General features: G+C 38.5%; 1 protein-coding gene and 1 pseudogene across 2 annotated transcripts in view; both read left to right on the top strand.

The window, feature by feature from the left end:
• The first annotated feature begins 398 nt into the window (after positions 1-398).
• On the top strand, positions 399-4,378 carry LOC148848893 (uncharacterized; annotated as a pseudogene).
• Positions 4,379-16,278: 11,900 nt separating this feature from the next.
• LOC148848892 (uncharacterized) overlaps positions 16,279-19,223 on the top strand; it is a 56,935-nt gene continuing 53,990 nt past the window's right edge. The window contains exon 1 of one of the 2 annotated variants that reach the window (XM_088952022.1): positions 16,279-16,992. In XM_088952022.1, coding sequence (XP_088808148.1) covers positions 16,463-16,992 — 530 coding nt within the window. In that variant the 5' untranslated portion in view covers positions 16,279-16,462. The remainder of the gene's footprint in view (positions 16,993-19,223) is intronic. The other variant, XM_088952021.1, reaches the window with a different exon arrangement.

Here is a 19,223-nt window from a genome sequence, read left to right as displayed (position 1 = left end):
AGAAACTTGACCAAATTGTTGGATGATAACAAACTCAAGGGCCCTAATTATGTTGATTGGTTCTGCAACCTTATGCTAGTTTAACGTCTGAGAAATTTGACAAAATTGCTAAGAACCCAGCTTTGGATTGTTTGGGTGATAGGGATTCTGAGGCTCGAAGAAGAGAGTACCAAGAATGGGAAGAGAAAAACTCTCTTGCCTGGTGTTATATTATCGTCTCTTTAGACAATCTGATATAGCGACAATTCGATTAGATCGAAGTGTCAAATGATATATTGGATAGTCTAAAGACTATGTATGAAGACCAGAGTCGTTCTACTCGACAGAAGGTCTTAAAATTGTTTATGACCGCACAAATGACCGAGAGCCAATAGGTTCATGACCATTGTCTAAAGATTATGGGTTATGTCAATGAACTGGAGGCTCTCGAGTCAAGGCTAGATCATGACACCAAAATTGATGTTGTCCTGAATTTCTTACCGTCGTTCTTCAATCAGTTTATCATGAATTATAACATGAATAAGCTAAACATTAGCCTTCAGGAATACTACAATATGTTGCATAGGGCTGAAGAACTGATTAAGAAGGAAAAGCCAATAGCCATGCTTGTTGAACGCTTAGAAGAAGGGTAGCAAAACTAAAAAGCAGAAGAAAGATAAGGCATCGGACGCCTATCACTTCTGCAAGCAGATCGGCCACTGGAAAAGGAATTGTCCTCAATATCTAGAGACTAAGAAGCAAGGTAATTTTGAATCTTTTATCATAGAGACCACTTTGTTGGGTCTTTGACTCTATAGAGCTAAATCGAAGAGAATAATAGGATTATCCCAGTCTGCTTACATTGACAAGATTGTCAAAAGATGCAGTATGGAGAACTCCAAGAAAGGAAATGTTCATTTTAGATGCAGGGTCACTCTCTCCAAGGGTATGTCTCCCAAGACTCCCGAAGAGATTGAGGGCATGAAAGAGATTCCTTATGCCTCAGCCATAGAGAACATCATGTATGCTATTCTGTGAACTCGTCCTGACATTTCTCAAGTAGTGAGTGTGGTAAGAAGATACCAATCTAACCTAGGGCAAGAGCATTGGACCTTTGTGGAAAACATACTAAAATACCTTCAAAGGACAAAAGAGTTTTGTCTGGTATTCGGTGGTAGTTCACTACAGATCCAGGGGTACACTGATGTCAATTTCTAGTTTGATCCAGATGATAGAAAGTTTACATATGGTTATATCTTCACGATAGGATGTGTGTTGTTAGCTGGAAAAGCAGCAAACAATGGTCCACCGCAGATTCCACAACCGAGGTCGAGTACATTGCCGCAAGTGAAGCTGCCAAGGAAGCTGCTTGAATGAAGAAGTTCATTCAGGAATTAGAAGTAGTTCCATCCAGCACATCACCCATTCCATTGTTGTGTGACAACACTGGAGCCATTGCTCAGGCTAAGGAGCCACGAGCCCACTCGAAGTCAAAACACATCGAGAGGAAGTACCATGTATTGCTGGAGATAATTGGAAGAGGGGACGTCCTAATTAAGATGGTACCATCAGCGGAAAATGTAGCAGACCCATTGACTAAGCCACTAACACAGAAAGTGTTTGAGAAAAACGTGGAAAGTATGGGACTCCGGCTTGTACGGGGTGACCGTGGAGATAGCCATGTGGCATCCTTGGCCAACTCAACCATCACTTGAACAAGGAAGAAACAAAGTTATAGTAGTAGCAGTTGTTAGACAATTATGCCCTTAGCTCCAATCAGATTGATGTATTTTTTGACATTTATTGTAAATGAATAAAGTACATAATTGATTCATGTCATTGTGGTGTGTTTTTATTTAATACCCTTAAACTGGACACTTATGAAACTCGTGTTAGTTTGGAATCTTCATAGTCGTTGGATAAATTTGGGGAGATTTATCCCACGAAGGCTAACATTGATGTATCGCCAAGTTGGTTGGGATGGTTTGTCTCAGTTGCCAGGGTGAGACCTGAGGTACATGTTGTGTGGGTTTTCTTGAAACCCTGAAACATACCAAAATTCCAGTATTGACCTAGACCTTGGAGATAGATGGGCAAAACCAGAATGTTACACCTGACCCCTAGACTCGATTATGGTACTGCATTAGGTGCCGGATTGGGATGTGTTTGATATGTCAATCAGTGAAATCCTTAGAGGGGGTCAAAACCTGGGTATGTTGGGATAGTCCGAGAATTCATCTGAGTAGGTGATCATAGTGACAGGATCAGCCCCTTTGTCGGACAAAGGTAATGAACGGGGATGCACTCTCTTTGAAGGAAACCTAAACTACCGGCAATTGATTTCAACCGTTGAAATTTGTTTTTGCAAAATATATTTATATAAAGATACACACACACACACACACACATATATATATATATATATATATATATTATGGTTTCAAAATGTTTGCAAAAGTTTTTAATTCCCGAGATCCATGTGAGTAGAGAGTGCAGCATTGTTCCTTGCAGCTGAGGGAGAGGTCCTCTCTTGTCAGGCAGTGTTTTATGATTATGGGCTGAGAGGTTAAGTGTAAGACCATTGAGGGTAATACCTGATGGGTTAATTTTGCATCTATACCCATAGTCCTTGGGTTTTCATAAGGTGGCTGGACCCAAGGACCATTTAGTATAAATGTTGGGCCCATTAAGAGCCCATAGTGATGGACTCCGTGGTTCATTGTCACCTATAGTGAATTCTGCTAAATCTTGTAACAAAGGTTGGGCTGAACCCATGTGGCTAATGTGTAGATCAATGTTTGGGTCCCACGCCATACAAAGAGAGACAACTGGGTAGCAGGTTAAGAGGTTAAGTGAGCATATAAACTTAATGGGCCTAAAGCCCAATTCGAATTGGGCTTAAGTTTGTTAATTAAAAGGAGGCAAGATAGGATTTATAATCTGATTATGATTAGATGAAGGATAAGATAAGTCTTATCCATTCAAGAGTCTAGATCCAAATATCAGATTTGGATTAAGGAACTCTCTCCTAATTGGATTAGGAGGCTGATCCTGGGAAGGCTATAAATAAAGGGGGGGAATTCCTCAGTCATATACAATACAGCAATCTGCAAAATTCTTCCCTGATCTTGCCACCCCTACCTAGTTCTATCTCCACTTGTGGGAGTGATTAAGAATTGTTCTTGATATTGCTTCTTGGTAGAAGATGCAATCTGAAGTCATGCTCACCATCCCTCCACTCCATTGTTGCTGAAGAGCCATCCTAATGATCCTGTTTCACTACACACTGTGTCATTTTCAGTGGAAGCGGTTTTGGTTTTCTCCTTGGGTGTGAATACCTTCATTGGGAGTTGTTGCTACTTCGTATCAGGTATATCCCTCTCCTCCCTTTTGGTTTCAGATCTGGTCTGGCTTTGGTTCAAGATTGATCCTTGAAAATGCACTTTTCTAAAATAGGGAATGCTATTCCTAGATGGGAGAGAGAAATTTTTGAAATTTCGCCCAACTCGGCCATCCATATGGTGGATCTCTCATCCCTTCAATAGCCTCAAAGGAAGCAGATTCTTATAGGAAGAGGAGATGGATAGTCTTCAACAAGGTTGTATGATCGAGAAATTAATGGAGAAAAAGGCAAGCGAGAAGGTCGTTTTCTGTCGTAAGCTAATGTCGAAGTTTAACCTCAAGTTACAGAACTATTGAAATTCTATACTCCTCAATTCCACTTCATGCTCTTCAGATTCTAAATTTGGAGGTGGGTTTTCTTCTTTGGAAGGATAGCTCATTTACGAAATTAGATCAAGGTCATCGGGTTTCATGGCATAGAGGATTAAACCATTTCAAACTTGTATGTTGGTTCGGTCGGAGAAACCTCTACACTACTACTAATCATGAACTAGAGATAAATTTGCATGATTTTAATAAAACTCATCATCGTCATCATCAGGGAAGAGATTTGGATTCCACAATAAAAGCCTTTGAAAAATAAAAGTGGTCATTTCATCAAGACTAAATCCAGAGCACTAAAGCACTATGGCGATCTAAAGAAGGTGAAACAAACTATCTCACCAGGGGAATGACTTGCAATGTTTCTAAATCAATTCTTTGTTTACTTTAGGTAATTCCAAGAAGGCAAATATATCATCTTCGATCAGTTGGGAGAGGTGGGGAGGATACATGTTTGGAGAGGAACTCAAAATCGACGCAAGCGTTGACATGTTCAACGGCATTGTCATTCTCAAGATCGTGTTAACACAAAAGCCCATCTTCCAAGGGAAAATTGAGTAATGGCTTGAAGAGGTCCATCTGGTTCTATCTAATTAGCGTGGTCGTGGATGAGGACTATCGACCGTGTGAACACAATTACACAAATGTTTGTATGAAAATGATTCGAGCCTTATAGTAAGACCAATCAAGGTTTTTAAAACCGAACCGAACAATGAACTATTCAGGGGTTTGGTTCCTAGGTTGAACGGTCTGACTGTTCAAAATGAATGGATGGCATGTTCTGACAAAAACAAATAACAATTAAAAATGACCAAAAACTGTTGGACGGTTTGAATGGTTTGACCGCTTGAGTTAGTGGTTTGCTAACCAAATCAACGGTTTTTGGAAAAAAATGACAGTTCTGGGGTAAAACAAAACCGATCAAGACCGGTTCCCAATTTTTCTGGTTCGATCGTCCAATCCAGTCTAGTTTTGAAAATCCTGAGACCAATTGTAGAGCCTCGATTGATGAATGAGGAACTAAAATTCCACTTAATGCTGACATGATGCAAATTACGAAACATCTTGTGCTTAGGAACACCCAAAAAGGGTGGTCCTGCTACTAAGATGCTTTTCGCATCAACACAAAATGAGAAATCCAGTGTTGTGTGTCACATTGATATCATAATATTGCTGACAATGAGGGTTTCTTTATGTTCATGGCTAGCTTGCAAAATGTAGAGAATACACACAGAGATAGAGTGATGTGTCTTATCTCTTTCACAATCTTTATAATGGAATGCAACCTGTCAGTGCCATCTTTTCATACTTCCCCATCCCAACTCACTGTCACTGTGACCAAGCTTGCAAGAAGCTGGCGGAATGTGCCTACAAAACTGAGAATGACATGCTGAAGTGCTTCATCCACTCAAAAGTACAAAGACAATTGGCCAACTATCGACAAAGAGATCACTGGCCTCCTCATTGTTGCCCTCTTGGCTAAATAACACACTAGCTCCATTACCTCCACGTAGATTGGCACCTATTTGCTTACTCACCAAAAGTATCTTTCAACCGTGTTGGATAAGTTTGATAAAATAAATTAGAAAGTGATAGTTTGGGCATTTAGAAAACTTTAAACAGTCATATGAGAATCTTTCTTAAAGTTAAGACGGAACACTATTGAGAGGGTCTTTGTTGCAAAAAATGTGCAAGAGGGTTTTGTCACTAACCCTATAGTATGGGGTCCTTGTAATTTATGCAAAACGGAATAACTACTTTTTTTTAGAAAATTCCAATTAGTACCTTGTACTTTGGGCCTAGTGCCACTTTGGTCCCTGAACTTTAAAATGCGACAATTTTGTACCCGAATTTCCAAAACGTGCCAATCCAGTACTTGTCGTTAAGTGGCATTTGAAAAGACACAAATGCCCTTCAAGTGTCATCTAATTTTTTTATCAACCATCCAAACATTGATAAAAAATGAATAGTATGAAATCTTTGCCTCTTCTATTCAAGAAAGTTGGGATCACCAGAATGCCCACTGAGACGTGACCCCAACTTTCTTGAATAGAAAGAGGCAAGGATTTGGGATTGTTCATGTTTTGTCAACATTTGAATGGTTGATAGAAAATTAGATGGCACTCGAAGGGCAATTGTGTCTTTTTAAATGCCACTTAATGATTGGTTAACGGGTTGGTTAATTGTAAGTATTAGATTGGCACATTTTGAAAACTTGGGTACTAAATTGTTACACTTTAAAGTTTGGGGACCAAAGTGGCATTAAGCCCAAAGTACAGATATTGGTCGGAAATTTTCCTTTTTTTTTCAAAATGAAATAACAATTCACATGATATAAATGCATGAGTGCCAAACACCATCTAAAAAACTAGAATAACTATGCCTGAGATAATCAGTGGAATGGAGTCCTTTTGTTTTTTCGATGTCTCTTAGCTTAACTCTACATCTGAAAATCCAACCATGACAAGATTCCTCCCTTCTTAACAATGGAAGAGGGAGAGAAAAATTATTGGGGTGAATCATCAAAGAAGTTGTTGATTAAACATAGTCAAACAGTCTAGGGGTTGTATGTGAAGGTGTTACTTGATAAGCCTCTTAATGTCTCGGGGGTGAAAGCTCTGATCCAAGGAATGTGATGGTGGATTAAGGGTGAGATGTAGATTTTGAGGGCTAATGAAGATATCCTATGGATCTCCTTCTCAAGAGAAAAAGACAATCAAAATCCTTAGAGGGGAGGCATGGGCGATAAAAGAATATCGCTTGCTATTAACAAGGTGCCCAGACTCAGTGATGGTTGAGGACTGGGAACTGAACACCATCGACATGTGGATTCATATACTGAATGTTCCCATGGCTTATCGAACAATGGAGATGGGAGAGATGCTAGCCAGGGAAGTAGGGGAAGTTATTGATAGGAAACCAAATGAAGAAAAAAACTGAGGAAAAAATTAGGAATGGGATAAATGAATTAGAGTCAGAGCCAGAGTGGATGTGAGAAAACCCATAGCTATAGGCTCGAGTGGAGTTCTTGTGGATGGAAGGGAAGGCTAATTCCCTTTTTAGTATGAAAATCTACCAAGATTTTGTAATAACTATGGTTTCTTGGGTCACACTAAATAGTCATGCAAGGAAGGGATTCATAAGAACGATGAAGATGTTGAAAAGCTAGTAACCAAATTCCAAAACCATACGATGGTAAATCACGAAGGAGTAGTAGATTATGGACCCTGGATGTGAGCTGAAATTGGTGATATAGAGGATAGATTTATTAATGTGAAAAAAACGTGAAAGAGACCATGATAGGAGGTCAAGTGAAGCAACCAGAAGCGGAACCCAAGAAAGAACCCAGTGAAGCAATTGTGCTGGTGGATGGTGCTATAGTGTTGAAAACTCGGAATGAGGTGTTCCAAGATGATGCAACAAGGTATCCAGTAAGATGAAAATCATTCCTGGAGGATGCAAATAGAGAAGATCCCAACAGAGGTCATGGAAGCTCTCCTAGAAACATCAAAGTAATCTTGTCACCGGTAACTTTTTTCAATAGCGGGCGGCATCGGTGGTAGATGAATAGAGGTTGCAAGGGAGCATTTATGGAGAGCAGCAAAATTTCACATTTCCAATATGCAATGTTAGAGGAGGATGATTCGATCTTCCTTTTTTCACCATAAAAGGAGTAGCTCAATACTTGTTATTGAAGCCTTGCTTGAAGAGAAAGTGAAGTTGAAAGGCCTATGAACTTTGAAGAAAGAGCTAAGCATACCTCGGACCAACTTTCTGACGAAGGGATAGAATCCTTAGTTGGAAAAGACAAAAGAAAGTGACTCAAAAGTGAAGCTAGCTCTTATATCCCATGACCCGAGTCCAGAAGAAATAAACAACCAACCCAAAGATCCGAATCCCACCCAACTCAATTTTACCCAAGATCCTAATCTAGGTAAATGGGTGGGTATCGGTGGAAAAAAAGAGGACGAGATCTGGATACCAAGACTCAACCGAAACGATTCAAGAAAAGGGAGGTGGCTTGAGTCAGTGAAGAAGGCCTGAAGATTGAACAAGAAGTCATGAAGCTCTTTAATTCTGATCTGGGGTTAGGCAAAATCAAGGTAATCCTCACCAAAATTTTCCCCATCGTGGCAAAGGTACCTAGAAGTAATCAATTTTCTTGTGAAATTTTTGAATCTTTACTTCTTAATGGCATAAAAGATTTTTCAGCTTCCTCTGATCAAAATATTGGTGATATTTTCTTCCAATTTCTTGCTTTGAATTGAATTTCCTTTTAGACAAAAAGAACAAGTGAAAGATTAAAAAGCGTTGATTGGAGCAAACCCTTAGCAGTTTTGGGAAGACAAAGGACAAAAAGAAGAAAGCGTGGGTTTTTTCATTGGTGTCCTGTCAGCCCTAGTGTTGCTCTTGATTCTAGTCAAATAAACTCCCAAAAGACAATGCATGATGTTCTGAATCGCTACAGACCCTTAAAAAAAAGAAAAAAATAAGCTCTAGTGCTAGGAATCAAGTTTTTCACAGGTATTTAATTATGTGAACCCAATGTCGAAAGACAAGGATGTTAAAGCATCTAAGGAAGTCAAACTTTTACTGGCAAAAGCAATTGGCGACAACCCTTTTCCTTTGGTTGGTGTCCTATAGGTTCTTTTTCTCAATTTGTGTGAGGTTGAAAATCTGCAAAGCTTCTCAAAACAAGGCTTGTGGGAGTTGTCCCAGAACAACTCCCACTATATCAATGAAAATTATGTATTGGAAATGCCATGGGTTGGGATCCCCCCTAACGATTCGTGCAGCGAAAGAGACCCAAAGAAAAAATGGATCGGAAATTATCTTCTTTAGTTAAACATAAACCAACTTGATAAATTGTAGGAAACAATTTTAAAATCTGAGAAGATGGAACTGCTGGGGAGTTCATTCAGTTGGTCTAGCTGGGGGTTGGCTTTGTTTTGAGATGATTTGTAAATTTATAAGTAATATGTGCAAACAAAAATGTAATTCATACAAAAATATAGGATCAGGAGTTCGATAGAAGTTGGTGGTGCACCTTCATATATGGGGAACTTGAAAAAAGCAAAAGGAATTTTGTGAGAAGCTATCTAGTATAGCAACGAGAACAATTGGTCCTTGGTGTTGCATTGGGGATTTTAATATGATTTTTAACTTGGATGATAAAATAGGAGGGAAAACTCCAACAATGTCCCTCGTTAGGAAAAATAGAGGAATCATGAGGAATAAGGGGCTTGAAGAAATTCTAAGTAATGGACCAAAGTTTACTTGGTCAAATAAAAGGGAGAATTTAGATCTCATCTTGGTTAAATTGGATAGAAGCCTATGCAACCTAGACTAGAAGGAATGGTTCTTGGATGCTAAGGTTTTTTGTTTCAGCTTCTTATGGAACAGACCAATCTCCCTATTTATTTAAATACAAACCCTATAGAACTAAAATGTAGAAGAACCTTTTGCTTCGAGGAAATGTGAGTCACACACAAGAAATGTGAGGAGATTATAGGAGATGGGTGGAGAAATCAACAAGGCAGAGAGGGGAACATGTTTGTGTCAAAAAAATGCAAAGGCCTTAGAAAAGTGTTGAAGAAATGGAATAAAGAGGAGTTTGGGAAAGTGCAAGAAAGAATTTATACAATAAAATAAGAATTGGAAGCTGAATTATCTAAGAATGGATCTGACTACAATCATCACAAAGTCTCTGGCTTAGAAAAATAGTTGGATCTTTGGCTCAAGAGAGAAGAAATATTATGGGCCCATAAATCTAGAGTGAACTGGATTAATTATGGTGATAAAAACACAACATTTTTTCATAATTCAACTATAAGAAGAAGAGCAAAGAATAGAATTATGAAAATCAAAAGTGATGATGGAGAATGGATAGAGAGTGAGAACCATATTAAGAATGTTTTAGTTTCCTATTTCTAGGGGATTTACACCTCATCTAATCCAAATAATATTGATGAAGTTCTAGAAGGTATTAGTTGTATGGTCAACAATGAAGATAATTGATGCGTATTTGCTACACTAGCAAGTGCACTAGCCACTCAAGTAATAGAGTGATGAACAGAGTATCGTTTCCCACGAGGACTTATGCAGCAACTACTAGTAATATATTAGCCTTCGATTATCTGATAATCCAAATTGTATATCTAACCTAAAACTGAATTCCAAACTAGCAAACTATCTCTAACACATTGGATCAAACACCTTGCATGCAAGTTGAGAAGACAAGCTAGGTATGCACATAATTGGTTCAATAATTAGTTCTCTAGGTCACTCAAGTAGATTAAGATTTAGCCTTGGTTTGGTGAAACCCCAAGGCAATGAACAACCTCTCTCAAGCACATGTTCACTCTATGCATGAGTGATGATTCTTATATCTCTATCAAGAATCTAATCCCCATGCATGCATTAAGATCTAGACATTCTAGGGCATCATTTCAGATGGAATGAACACCAATCGAATTGTTCAAGTTATCCCTAACCTTGCACTTAATTCGGTTCTTGATTAGCAGATCCAAATTTCTAGAGTCTTTCTCAAGCACTCTAGAACTTCCAAGAATCAAGAACAGTTCAACCAAACAGAATTAAGGTTGCCTAAATTCTTTATCAAGCAATTCAGACATTACAAAAATCAAGATCAATTTGGCTAATAGTTCTAACAATCAAATTTCTAATTAAGAAACATCAAGATTGCATCTAATCCATTCGAATGAACCTAGAAAGCTAATTATATATCTAAAATTACAGAAATCATGCTTCAATTACAACAAGAAAGAAAAATTAATGGAGAAATTACACATTATCCCTATCTGAATTTGATTACCAAATGTTTAGAAATCAAGGAAGAAGGACACCTAGATTGATCTCCTCCAATGGCTTCTTCTCCCAAATTCGAATTCAGCTTCTCTTCCTCTCTTGAAGCTTCTTGAATCTTCTCGTTTCTTCTCTCTTGTTCGCCTCTCTATCTCTTCTCCCTCCAAGAATTCAAACCCAAGGAGTTTTTAAATCTCAAGGAGTTGAACCCCTTTTCCCTCCAAGATTTCTCCTTATATAGTTTTCCCCTCAGCCCTCTCTTGAATCTTCTAGAAGTTGCCGCCCTTAGCCTCTCTTGAATTTTCTTTGGGCTGCTCTTGAGATGCAAATGGGTCTCCTCCTTGTTGGTCCAAATAGGCTCCCATGGAGGCTGCGGCTAGGCTCTCTGTTTGGGCTCTTCCAAAGAGTGCAGCATGGGCTTCATGGGCCGAATGGCCCTCCTTTGATCTCTCAGCTAGGTTTTTGTTTCAACTTGGTTGAATTACCTCCAATTCGGCTCATTTTTCTTGGTTTTGTGCTTTCTTTTCTCTAAGCTGGTCTCCTTGGATAAATTCCTGAAATTAAATTGAATTAGGGTAAAACTTTACACAAATCAGCACAAAAACCATGCATAAACACCAGAATTTTATGTGTAATTTGCACACACATCAATAATGAAGTCCTTTAAAGGGATGTCTCTGAGGAAGAAATTAAGGATGCTTTATTTCAAATGGCTCCTAGGAAAGCTCTCAGACCTGATAGATTCCCAAATCTCATTTTTTCAAAGGATTTGGGAGATTGTAAAAGAAGATGTGGCGAGGGAAGTAAGTACTTTCTTCAGAGAGGGCTCCCTCAACAGGGACAAAAATTCCACTTATATAGCTCTAACCCCAAAGGTTAAGAATCCAGAAACCCCTGCTCATTTCAGACTGATTAGTCTGTGTAATATTGTTTATAAATTAATAGCAAAAATTCTGGCCAACAGATTGAAGCCTCTTCTTGATCGGTTAATCTCCAAGAATCAAAGTGTTTTTATTCTAGGAAGATCTATCTTAGATAATATTCTTATTGCACATGAAATAATGCACTTCATGTTAGATAGCTTTGTATGCCCTTAGCTTCAATCAGAATGATGTACTTTATGAGTTTATTGTAAATGAATAAAAGTGCATATTTGATTCATGTTCCCTTGGTATGTTTCTGTGTAATACCCTTAAACTAGACACTTAATGAGACTCACGTTAGTTTAGAATGTTCACAGCCAGTGGGTCGGTCTGGGGAGACCTATCCTGACAAGGCTGACACTGTGGTGCCACCAAGTCGGTTGGGGTGGCCTGTCTCAGCTGCCGGGGTGAGACCCTAGGCACATACAGTATAGGATTAATTGAATCTATGAACTGGACCAGATTTCTAGTATTGCCCTGGACCTTGGAGATTGATGGGAAAAACTGGAAAGTTAATGATCGGGGATGCACTCACTGATGGAAACCAAGACTGCTGGCAGCTGATTTCAATCGTTGAGATTTATTTTTGCAAAATATATTTTATATAAGATATAAAAGTATATATATTATGGTTTCAAAATGATTTGCAAATTGTTTTAATTCCCGGGATCCATATAAGCAAAGAGTGCAGCACTGTTCCTTATAGCCGAGGGAGAGGTCCTCTCTTGTCAGACAGTGTATGATCATTATGGGCTGAGAGGTTAAGTGTAAGACTATTGAGGATAATGCCTGATGGGCTAATCTTGCATCTGCCCACAGTCCCTGGGTGTTACAAGGTGGCTTGGCCTAGGGACCACTTAGGGTAAGTGTTGGGCCCATAGAGCCCATGAGATGGATTTCAGGGGGTGCACTATCCATAACAGTGTATTCGGCCAGGCCTTGTAACAAAGGCTGGGCCAAACCCATGTGGCTGATTGTAGATCAATGTTAGGGTCCCACGTCATACAAGGAAATCCAACTGGGCAGCAGTTTGGAAGGCCAAGTGAATACATAACCTTAAATGGGCCTTAAGCCCATTTCGAACTGGGCTGATTTGATTAGTCAGTTAAAGGGGCAAATTCTGAGATGAATCAGCTGATAGGATTGGACCCAGACCCTATCCACTTAGAGAGTCCAAGATCTAAATAAGATTTAGATCGGGAAGCCTTCTAATTAGATTAGGAGATGGTTAATCTAATCTGTAGATAAGATAAGGGTTATCCCTTATCACTTAAAGGGACTTCTTATCAAAATATGATTTAGATTAACAACTCCTAATGGGATTAGGAGCTAATCCTTTTGAGATTATAAAAGGAGGAGGGGGCGGCAGCCTTGAGACATGCAACACACAACTTCTGTCTTCAGAGTTGAAATCACAAGAAGAGAGAATTCTGCACCCTGCAAATACTCTCTTGCCCCATCCTTCCTACAGCCACCGCCTCCAGTAGTTCGATGTCATCTTCCCTGCAGGAGTGATCAAGATTCAATCTTGATACCAATCTTTTGGAGCTGTATTCACAAGCCATCCAGTTGATTCTTGTGAAGGGTCAAGTTCTTTTGGAAGAACACTGCTGATTCTGCTCCTCCCTGCACTGCGCCATCTTCAGTGGGAGCAGATTTTGGATCATTCCTTGGGCGCGAACACCTCCATTGGGAGATATTGTTTCTCTGTATCAGGTACATCCTCTACTACTCCTTTTGGTTCAGATCCAGTTCAGTTTATAGTTCAAGAATGATCCTTGAAAATATGATTTTCTAAATGCGGAATTTGATTCCCAGTTGAAGGGAGAGAAAAAAATTTTGAAATTCGCCCCCTTATTCCGCAATCTTTGGGCGTCCATATGATGGATATCCTATCTCTTCCCTTCATGTGCCACACAAAAGCCAAGCCAAGCTTTATGGAAGTCAAGCTAAATATCAGTAAAGCCTATGACAGGTTGGAATGGGTTTTCCTAAAAAACTATGGAGAATATGGGTTTTGGTTGAAAATGGATTGATTAGGTCATGTCTTGTGTGTTTTCTGTCACATATCAAATTCTAGTCAATGGCTCCCCAACTAGGAGGATCTATCCCAAGAGGGGATTATGGTAGGGAGGTCCTCTCTCCTCCTACCTTTTCCTCCTTTGTTTTGATGTTTTCCCTACTATTCTAAATCATAAAGTTGAACATAATGAGTTTTTTGGTATTAAAATTTGCAAACAAGCACCGATAATATCTCACCTAATTTTTGCAGATGACAACTTTATTTTCACTAAAGCTGACTTTAGAGAGGCCGGTGCACTTTGGGAAGCCATCTCTCTCTATGAAAGAACATCAGGTCAACAGGAGAATTATGGCAAATCTGAAGTCTTTTTTAGCCATAACCTACACCCTAAACTAAAAAAATTGGTATCTTCTTGTCTGCACATTAAAAGAGTAGAGAGACCTTCTTTCTATCTAGGTACTCATCCCTTAATTGGAAGAAAGAAAAGTTAGACTTTCAAATACCTAGCTGAAAGGGTGGAGAGCAAAGCGAATGGATGTAGAAGAGCTCTACTATCTCAGACTGGAAAAGAATATTGATCAAATTAGTCCTCACTACTTTGTCGGCTTACTGCATGTCATGCTTCCTTCTCCCTAAGAAAACTTGTGAGTCAATTACAAAATCTCAGAAAAGTTTCTGGTGGGGAGGCAGTGAGGAAAAGAAAAAATTAAGATGGATCTAATGGAATCAGATTTGCAAAAATAAATTAAATGGGGGGTTGGGCTTTAGAGATCAACATTCTTCCAATTAAGCTTTGTTAGCTAAGCTAGCTGATCAAATACATCTAGCCTTTGGGCTAGGACTCTTAAATCTAAGTATTACCCAAACACCCATTTTTTACATGTTGAATTAAAAGGTAACCCATCTTGGGGTTGGAGAAGTGTGCTAGAAGGGAGAAAGGTTCTGAAAGAAGGTATTCTTTGGAGGGTTAGTAATGGTGCTAAGTGTGGGATGATCCACGGGTTCAGACCATTGAGGGTTTCATACCAATGGGAGCTGATCTAATTGATCATGAGCATAGCTGTTAGAACAATAGAAAGATTAACTCCATTTTCCCCCTTTTATAGCTCGAAAATCCTTGAGATTGACCTCCCTCTAAATCAATGGGATGACAAAATCATTTGGACAGGAAGAAAAAATGGAAAATTTATTGTTTGGTCAACTTACTTCTTTGCCAAACAACTCACGAAGATACAAAAAAATAACTATTAAAGTGCTAAAGAGGAGAAAGGAAACTGGAAACTAATTTGGAATCTCCGATTAGAACCCAAGATTAAGCATTTCATTTGGAGATGCTATAAAGGAGGGGTAGCCATAAAGAAGTCCTTATTTAGAAGTGGTATTATAAGCTCAGTGAATTGCGATAGATGTAATGGTGCCCCTGAATCTCTACTTCATGCACTCCTCTTATGTAGTAAACCTAGATGCATTTGGTTGGGCTCGGGTTTGGGCATTAACCCTGAAAATCCAAACACCTTTCGATCCTTTGAGGACTGGTTTTCAAACATCACTCTGGTGCTAGGCAGGAAAATTTTGGACCTGATAGCAAATATTTGTATAGTTCTTTGGGAAATTTGGAAGGATAGGAATCCTTTATGTTCTGAAAATTCTGATCAAAGTCCTTTTATTGTTTTGTATCATATATGTAGGTCAATAGTGGAGAGATCTCTTCTCTTGCAATAGAGATTGGTAGACTCTTCAAAGGATGAGAATGTCAGCTCTCAAATTGTTCGGAGGCCTCCTGAGGGTGGTTTTTGGAAGATTAATGTTGATGCAGGTTTTGGGTTGTAGAACAAAGCGACTTTTGGCTTCATTTTGAGAAATTTTAAAGGTTTTGTGTGGGGAGCTAGCTTTGGTCAATCCTCATCTCACTCTCCACTAATTGTAGAAGCAAAAACCTTATTAGAAGCAATGCTTTTTGTAGTAGATTACAATATGAACAATGTTTTTTTTTTTTTTTTTTTGAATCTGACCTTGTTGTGCTAATTAAACGCTTGATTGAAGAACTAGTTTGATGATCACCTCGAAATTATGTTTTTTTTTTTTTTTTGCAAAGAGATCAAGGCTATGGCAACAGGGAGATCCTTTAAGTTCAATTTCTGTTCAAGAGAAGCAAATAGGGTGAAATCCCAATGGACACTATTGAAGCCTTTGTTAAAGACATTATCAGATGTAGTTAGTTGCTTAGTTTTTTTTTTTCTTGTTTCTATGTTTCTGTTGCGTTTTTGTTGTTATGCCTTTGGTCTTCTTAATGGAATTACTTTGGGAAAATTCCACTTTAGTATTTTGAACTTTGGGGGTAGTGTCAAGTTAGTATCCGAACTTTTTAACATGTCACTATAGTACCTAAACTTTCAAAAAGTATCAAGTTGGTCCCTGTCATTAATCGACCGTTAATTATCTATTGAAAATGTCAAAACTACCCTTCAAAAGAAGACATTGTTCATTGTATTCTACCTTGAGACTGAACCGGTTGAGGTGTTTGAGATTCTAGACTAATGAAGTCATTGTCTTCTACCTTAGATCTGAAACACATTTTTGTCTAGTTATTATTTTTGCTTTTAGTTATTGTTTCCCTCTATCATATTTCATGTTTTTTTCTCTCTTTTTCTTTGAAGATAACCCATTTAGTGTCAAGGTAGAAAACAATGAAAAGTGTCTTCTTTGAAGGGTAGTTTTGACATTTTTAGTAGATAACTAACAATTGGTTAATGCAGGGATCAACTTGACACTTTTTAAAAGTTTAGATACTGCAGTAACACATTTGAAAATTCCAATACTAAAGTTGAGGTTTTCCAATTACTTCTCTAGCAAAAAAAAAAGGGGGGGGGTGAATTTTCTCAAAAAAAAAAATGGAGAATATTTATAGAAAGAGCGTGCATTGGCTCAAACCGTAATCCATCCATTGTTCCTTCTCCGTTGGTGGTAGACAAAATCAACGTCAATCTCCATGGCCTCGATTCACCATGAAAATAGCAGCTGCAGGAAAGAAAACCTAACACACAGCAATACCAACAAGTTTACTTTTTTTGTGCAATCCGCCGCCTCCAATTTATTTTCTCTATTTACCCTTAACAATAAAAACAAGAGCTACAGTGCTACGACGATGACGACGACAACAGCTTCAGCTTCACGCTGTGACGACTCATCACGTCCATTCTCGATTTCCTCTGCCATATGCGTGCCATTCCTGTTTGCAAATTCTCTACCGCCACCATTACCTTCTCCTTCTATCGCAGCTGTCTGCTCCTCCTCACCGCATTCGAACGAGAGCAATTCCTTCTCTTCGGCTTCGGCAATGAAGGGCATGTCTTCTGGTGCTTCGGGGTTCCCTTCCACTGTCAGGATTGCCGGTCTCAGTTCAACTCCAAAGCGCGGTGGTCCTGCCTTTGTAGGCCAGGTCTTCAGCATGTGTGACCTTTCTGGCACCGGTCTCATGGCAGTCTCTACTCGAATTGAAATTCCTTTCCTTTCCCAAAGGTCGGCCTGCTTTTATCAATCCACCGATATCCTGTATCGTAATTTGCTTTGCCTTGCACCTCAATTTTTACCGTATAACAAGTAATTGATTAATGCTTTTCTATTGCTGATTTATTAGTTCGTAGTTTCTTCATTCCATGTTGTATCTTCAGAAGGAGGAGATGAATGAAAGAAGATGAGAGGAAACCCAAAAAAGAAGGGGGAAATATAGATTAAAAATATTAACAAATAATATAGATTATTTTAATCTTATCATCTACTGTCTTTGCTACATATCCTACAATAGTCCTTGTCCTTGTTGCAGAGCAATGCTCTTTCCTCCCTTATCATTGACAACTTCTGCCCCCTTTCATCTTCGGTTTTAAATTTTAATTGACTCTCACTTTTGTTTCTTGTCTAAATTTCTGTTTGTCTGCTAATTGTTTGTTCTGTCAATATTCATCCTCATTTTATCCAAGCATGAGAACATGGGTTCGAGTCTGAGAATGGGTACTGCGTGAAAAAAAAAGATGCCAGAGGTTAGGTCCATATCCAGTCCACCCCTCCCATTATTCTAAGGCCCCAGATTGCTAGGAAACATTTTGTAATGGGCTTTTAATTTATCCAACATAGTGACTTTTTCCATTAAATTAAAGTCTTTGAGTAAGCCAGCAGCTATAGAGCTTAAGTGCTTCCCCTCAGCCTCCCTACATTAAATCAGAAAACCTATGAATAACATTTTGAGTAGAACAACTTGGGAGGAAAATTAACACACTGTTCTAGTGTAGCTCGTTGCATTCAGCCTTTCTGTTTTGGATTTTGAATTCCTTAGATACTGCTCGAAGTAGAAACTTATAAAATGATATTGAGTAAAACAACTTACAGTCAACTATTGCAGTTTACCTATATCGGAAAAGAATTTAAGAAAAGGAGAGTACTGGATTTAACCTATTTTGGAAAAGAATAAATATTATACCTTTTTTCAAGGAAGTATTAGATGGCATCAGACAACCCAAAATCAACAAATAACCATGGCATAAAAGCTTTAAAAAGACTTCCTTCCTCTAAGATAACTTCTGTAGTTCTGTCATTACCAGATTAGATTTATTAACTAATGGCCCAGATTTGAAGTCTTCAAATGCCAAGGAAGGTTGAAGGTAATTAAATTCCTAATTACTTAATTCAAACTTGCTAGCCACTTCTAAAAATAGTAGAATTTCTTATTCCTTTGACTAAACTTTAAACTAAAAGACTCTAAACAATACATGTGTGACATAGAAATAGTCCTCTCATTTGAACCGTTTGTTCACATGAAAATCATTTGTATAGCTTGTTCTAATGGAAGAAAAAAGATATTTATCATGCAGCTGTGCAGAAAGGTCATCATTTGTATAGCATGTTCTAATGGAAGAAAAAGATATTTCTCATGCAGCTGTCAGAAAGGCCATGAGACTGTCAAGTGTCAAGTACCTTTTATTTCTTGTAAGTGTGCCTTAGATGTCTTGAATTACTTCATGCCTCTTTTTGACATGCATCAGATTCTGACTAGAGATGACATTAGAGGAATCTCAGTTGATAAGGTTGTCAAATTGATGGTAGGCACTTGCTTTTAAGATCTGGAGAGAGACCATTTTATACAGTTCCATTCTTCCTAATGGCTGTTAAGCCTAATTTCAATGGTTACTCACTGTGGAACCCATGAACCTCTCTAGTTGGTGGAAATTTTGGGTACAGGGAGATAACCTTATCAAGGCGTATTATGGCTCAATCATCATTGAGACTCAATTCATTTAGAAATCCCTTTCCTTCTCTATGGCACCGTACTTTTTTTCTTTATTGATCAATATGGGTCATACTTATTTTCTTCTTAGGCATTGAGAAAGTGGAGGTTCAGGGTTATTCTTAGGTTGTAATTGGGTGGATTATTGATGATTCTGCTGTTCTTAGTCTTATATTGTCCCATTAGAGAGGCCACAGCCTTGATGCCCAGATAGAACAGCTCATTCAATTTGATCTCAGGGTTGGTCAATTTACTAGCTAATAGTTTGAGTAGGAGTGAAGTTGGACTGTGGGAGAGTTAAGTTGTACTGGGATTATTCTGTATTAGCTTTTTGTTCCTTACAGTGGGTTGTGTTATTTTGTTTCTTTTTTTCCCTTTCTTCTTTGGGTAGGGGTCCTCATATATAGGGTCTCCTTTTCTGTTGCCTGCTTGTTTTGGCTGTTACTAAGCTTTCCTAATAAAATTTTTGTTG

Source organism: Nelumbo lutea, chromosome 6, assembly GCF_056320005.1.
Source record: "Nelumbo lutea isolate HS-2025 chromosome 6, American lotus-T2T, whole genome shotgun sequence".
Taxonomy (NCBI): Eukaryota; Viridiplantae; Streptophyta; class Magnoliopsida; order Proteales; family Nelumbonaceae; genus Nelumbo; species Nelumbo lutea.
This window is presented reverse-complemented; position numbering and strand designations above follow the sequence as displayed.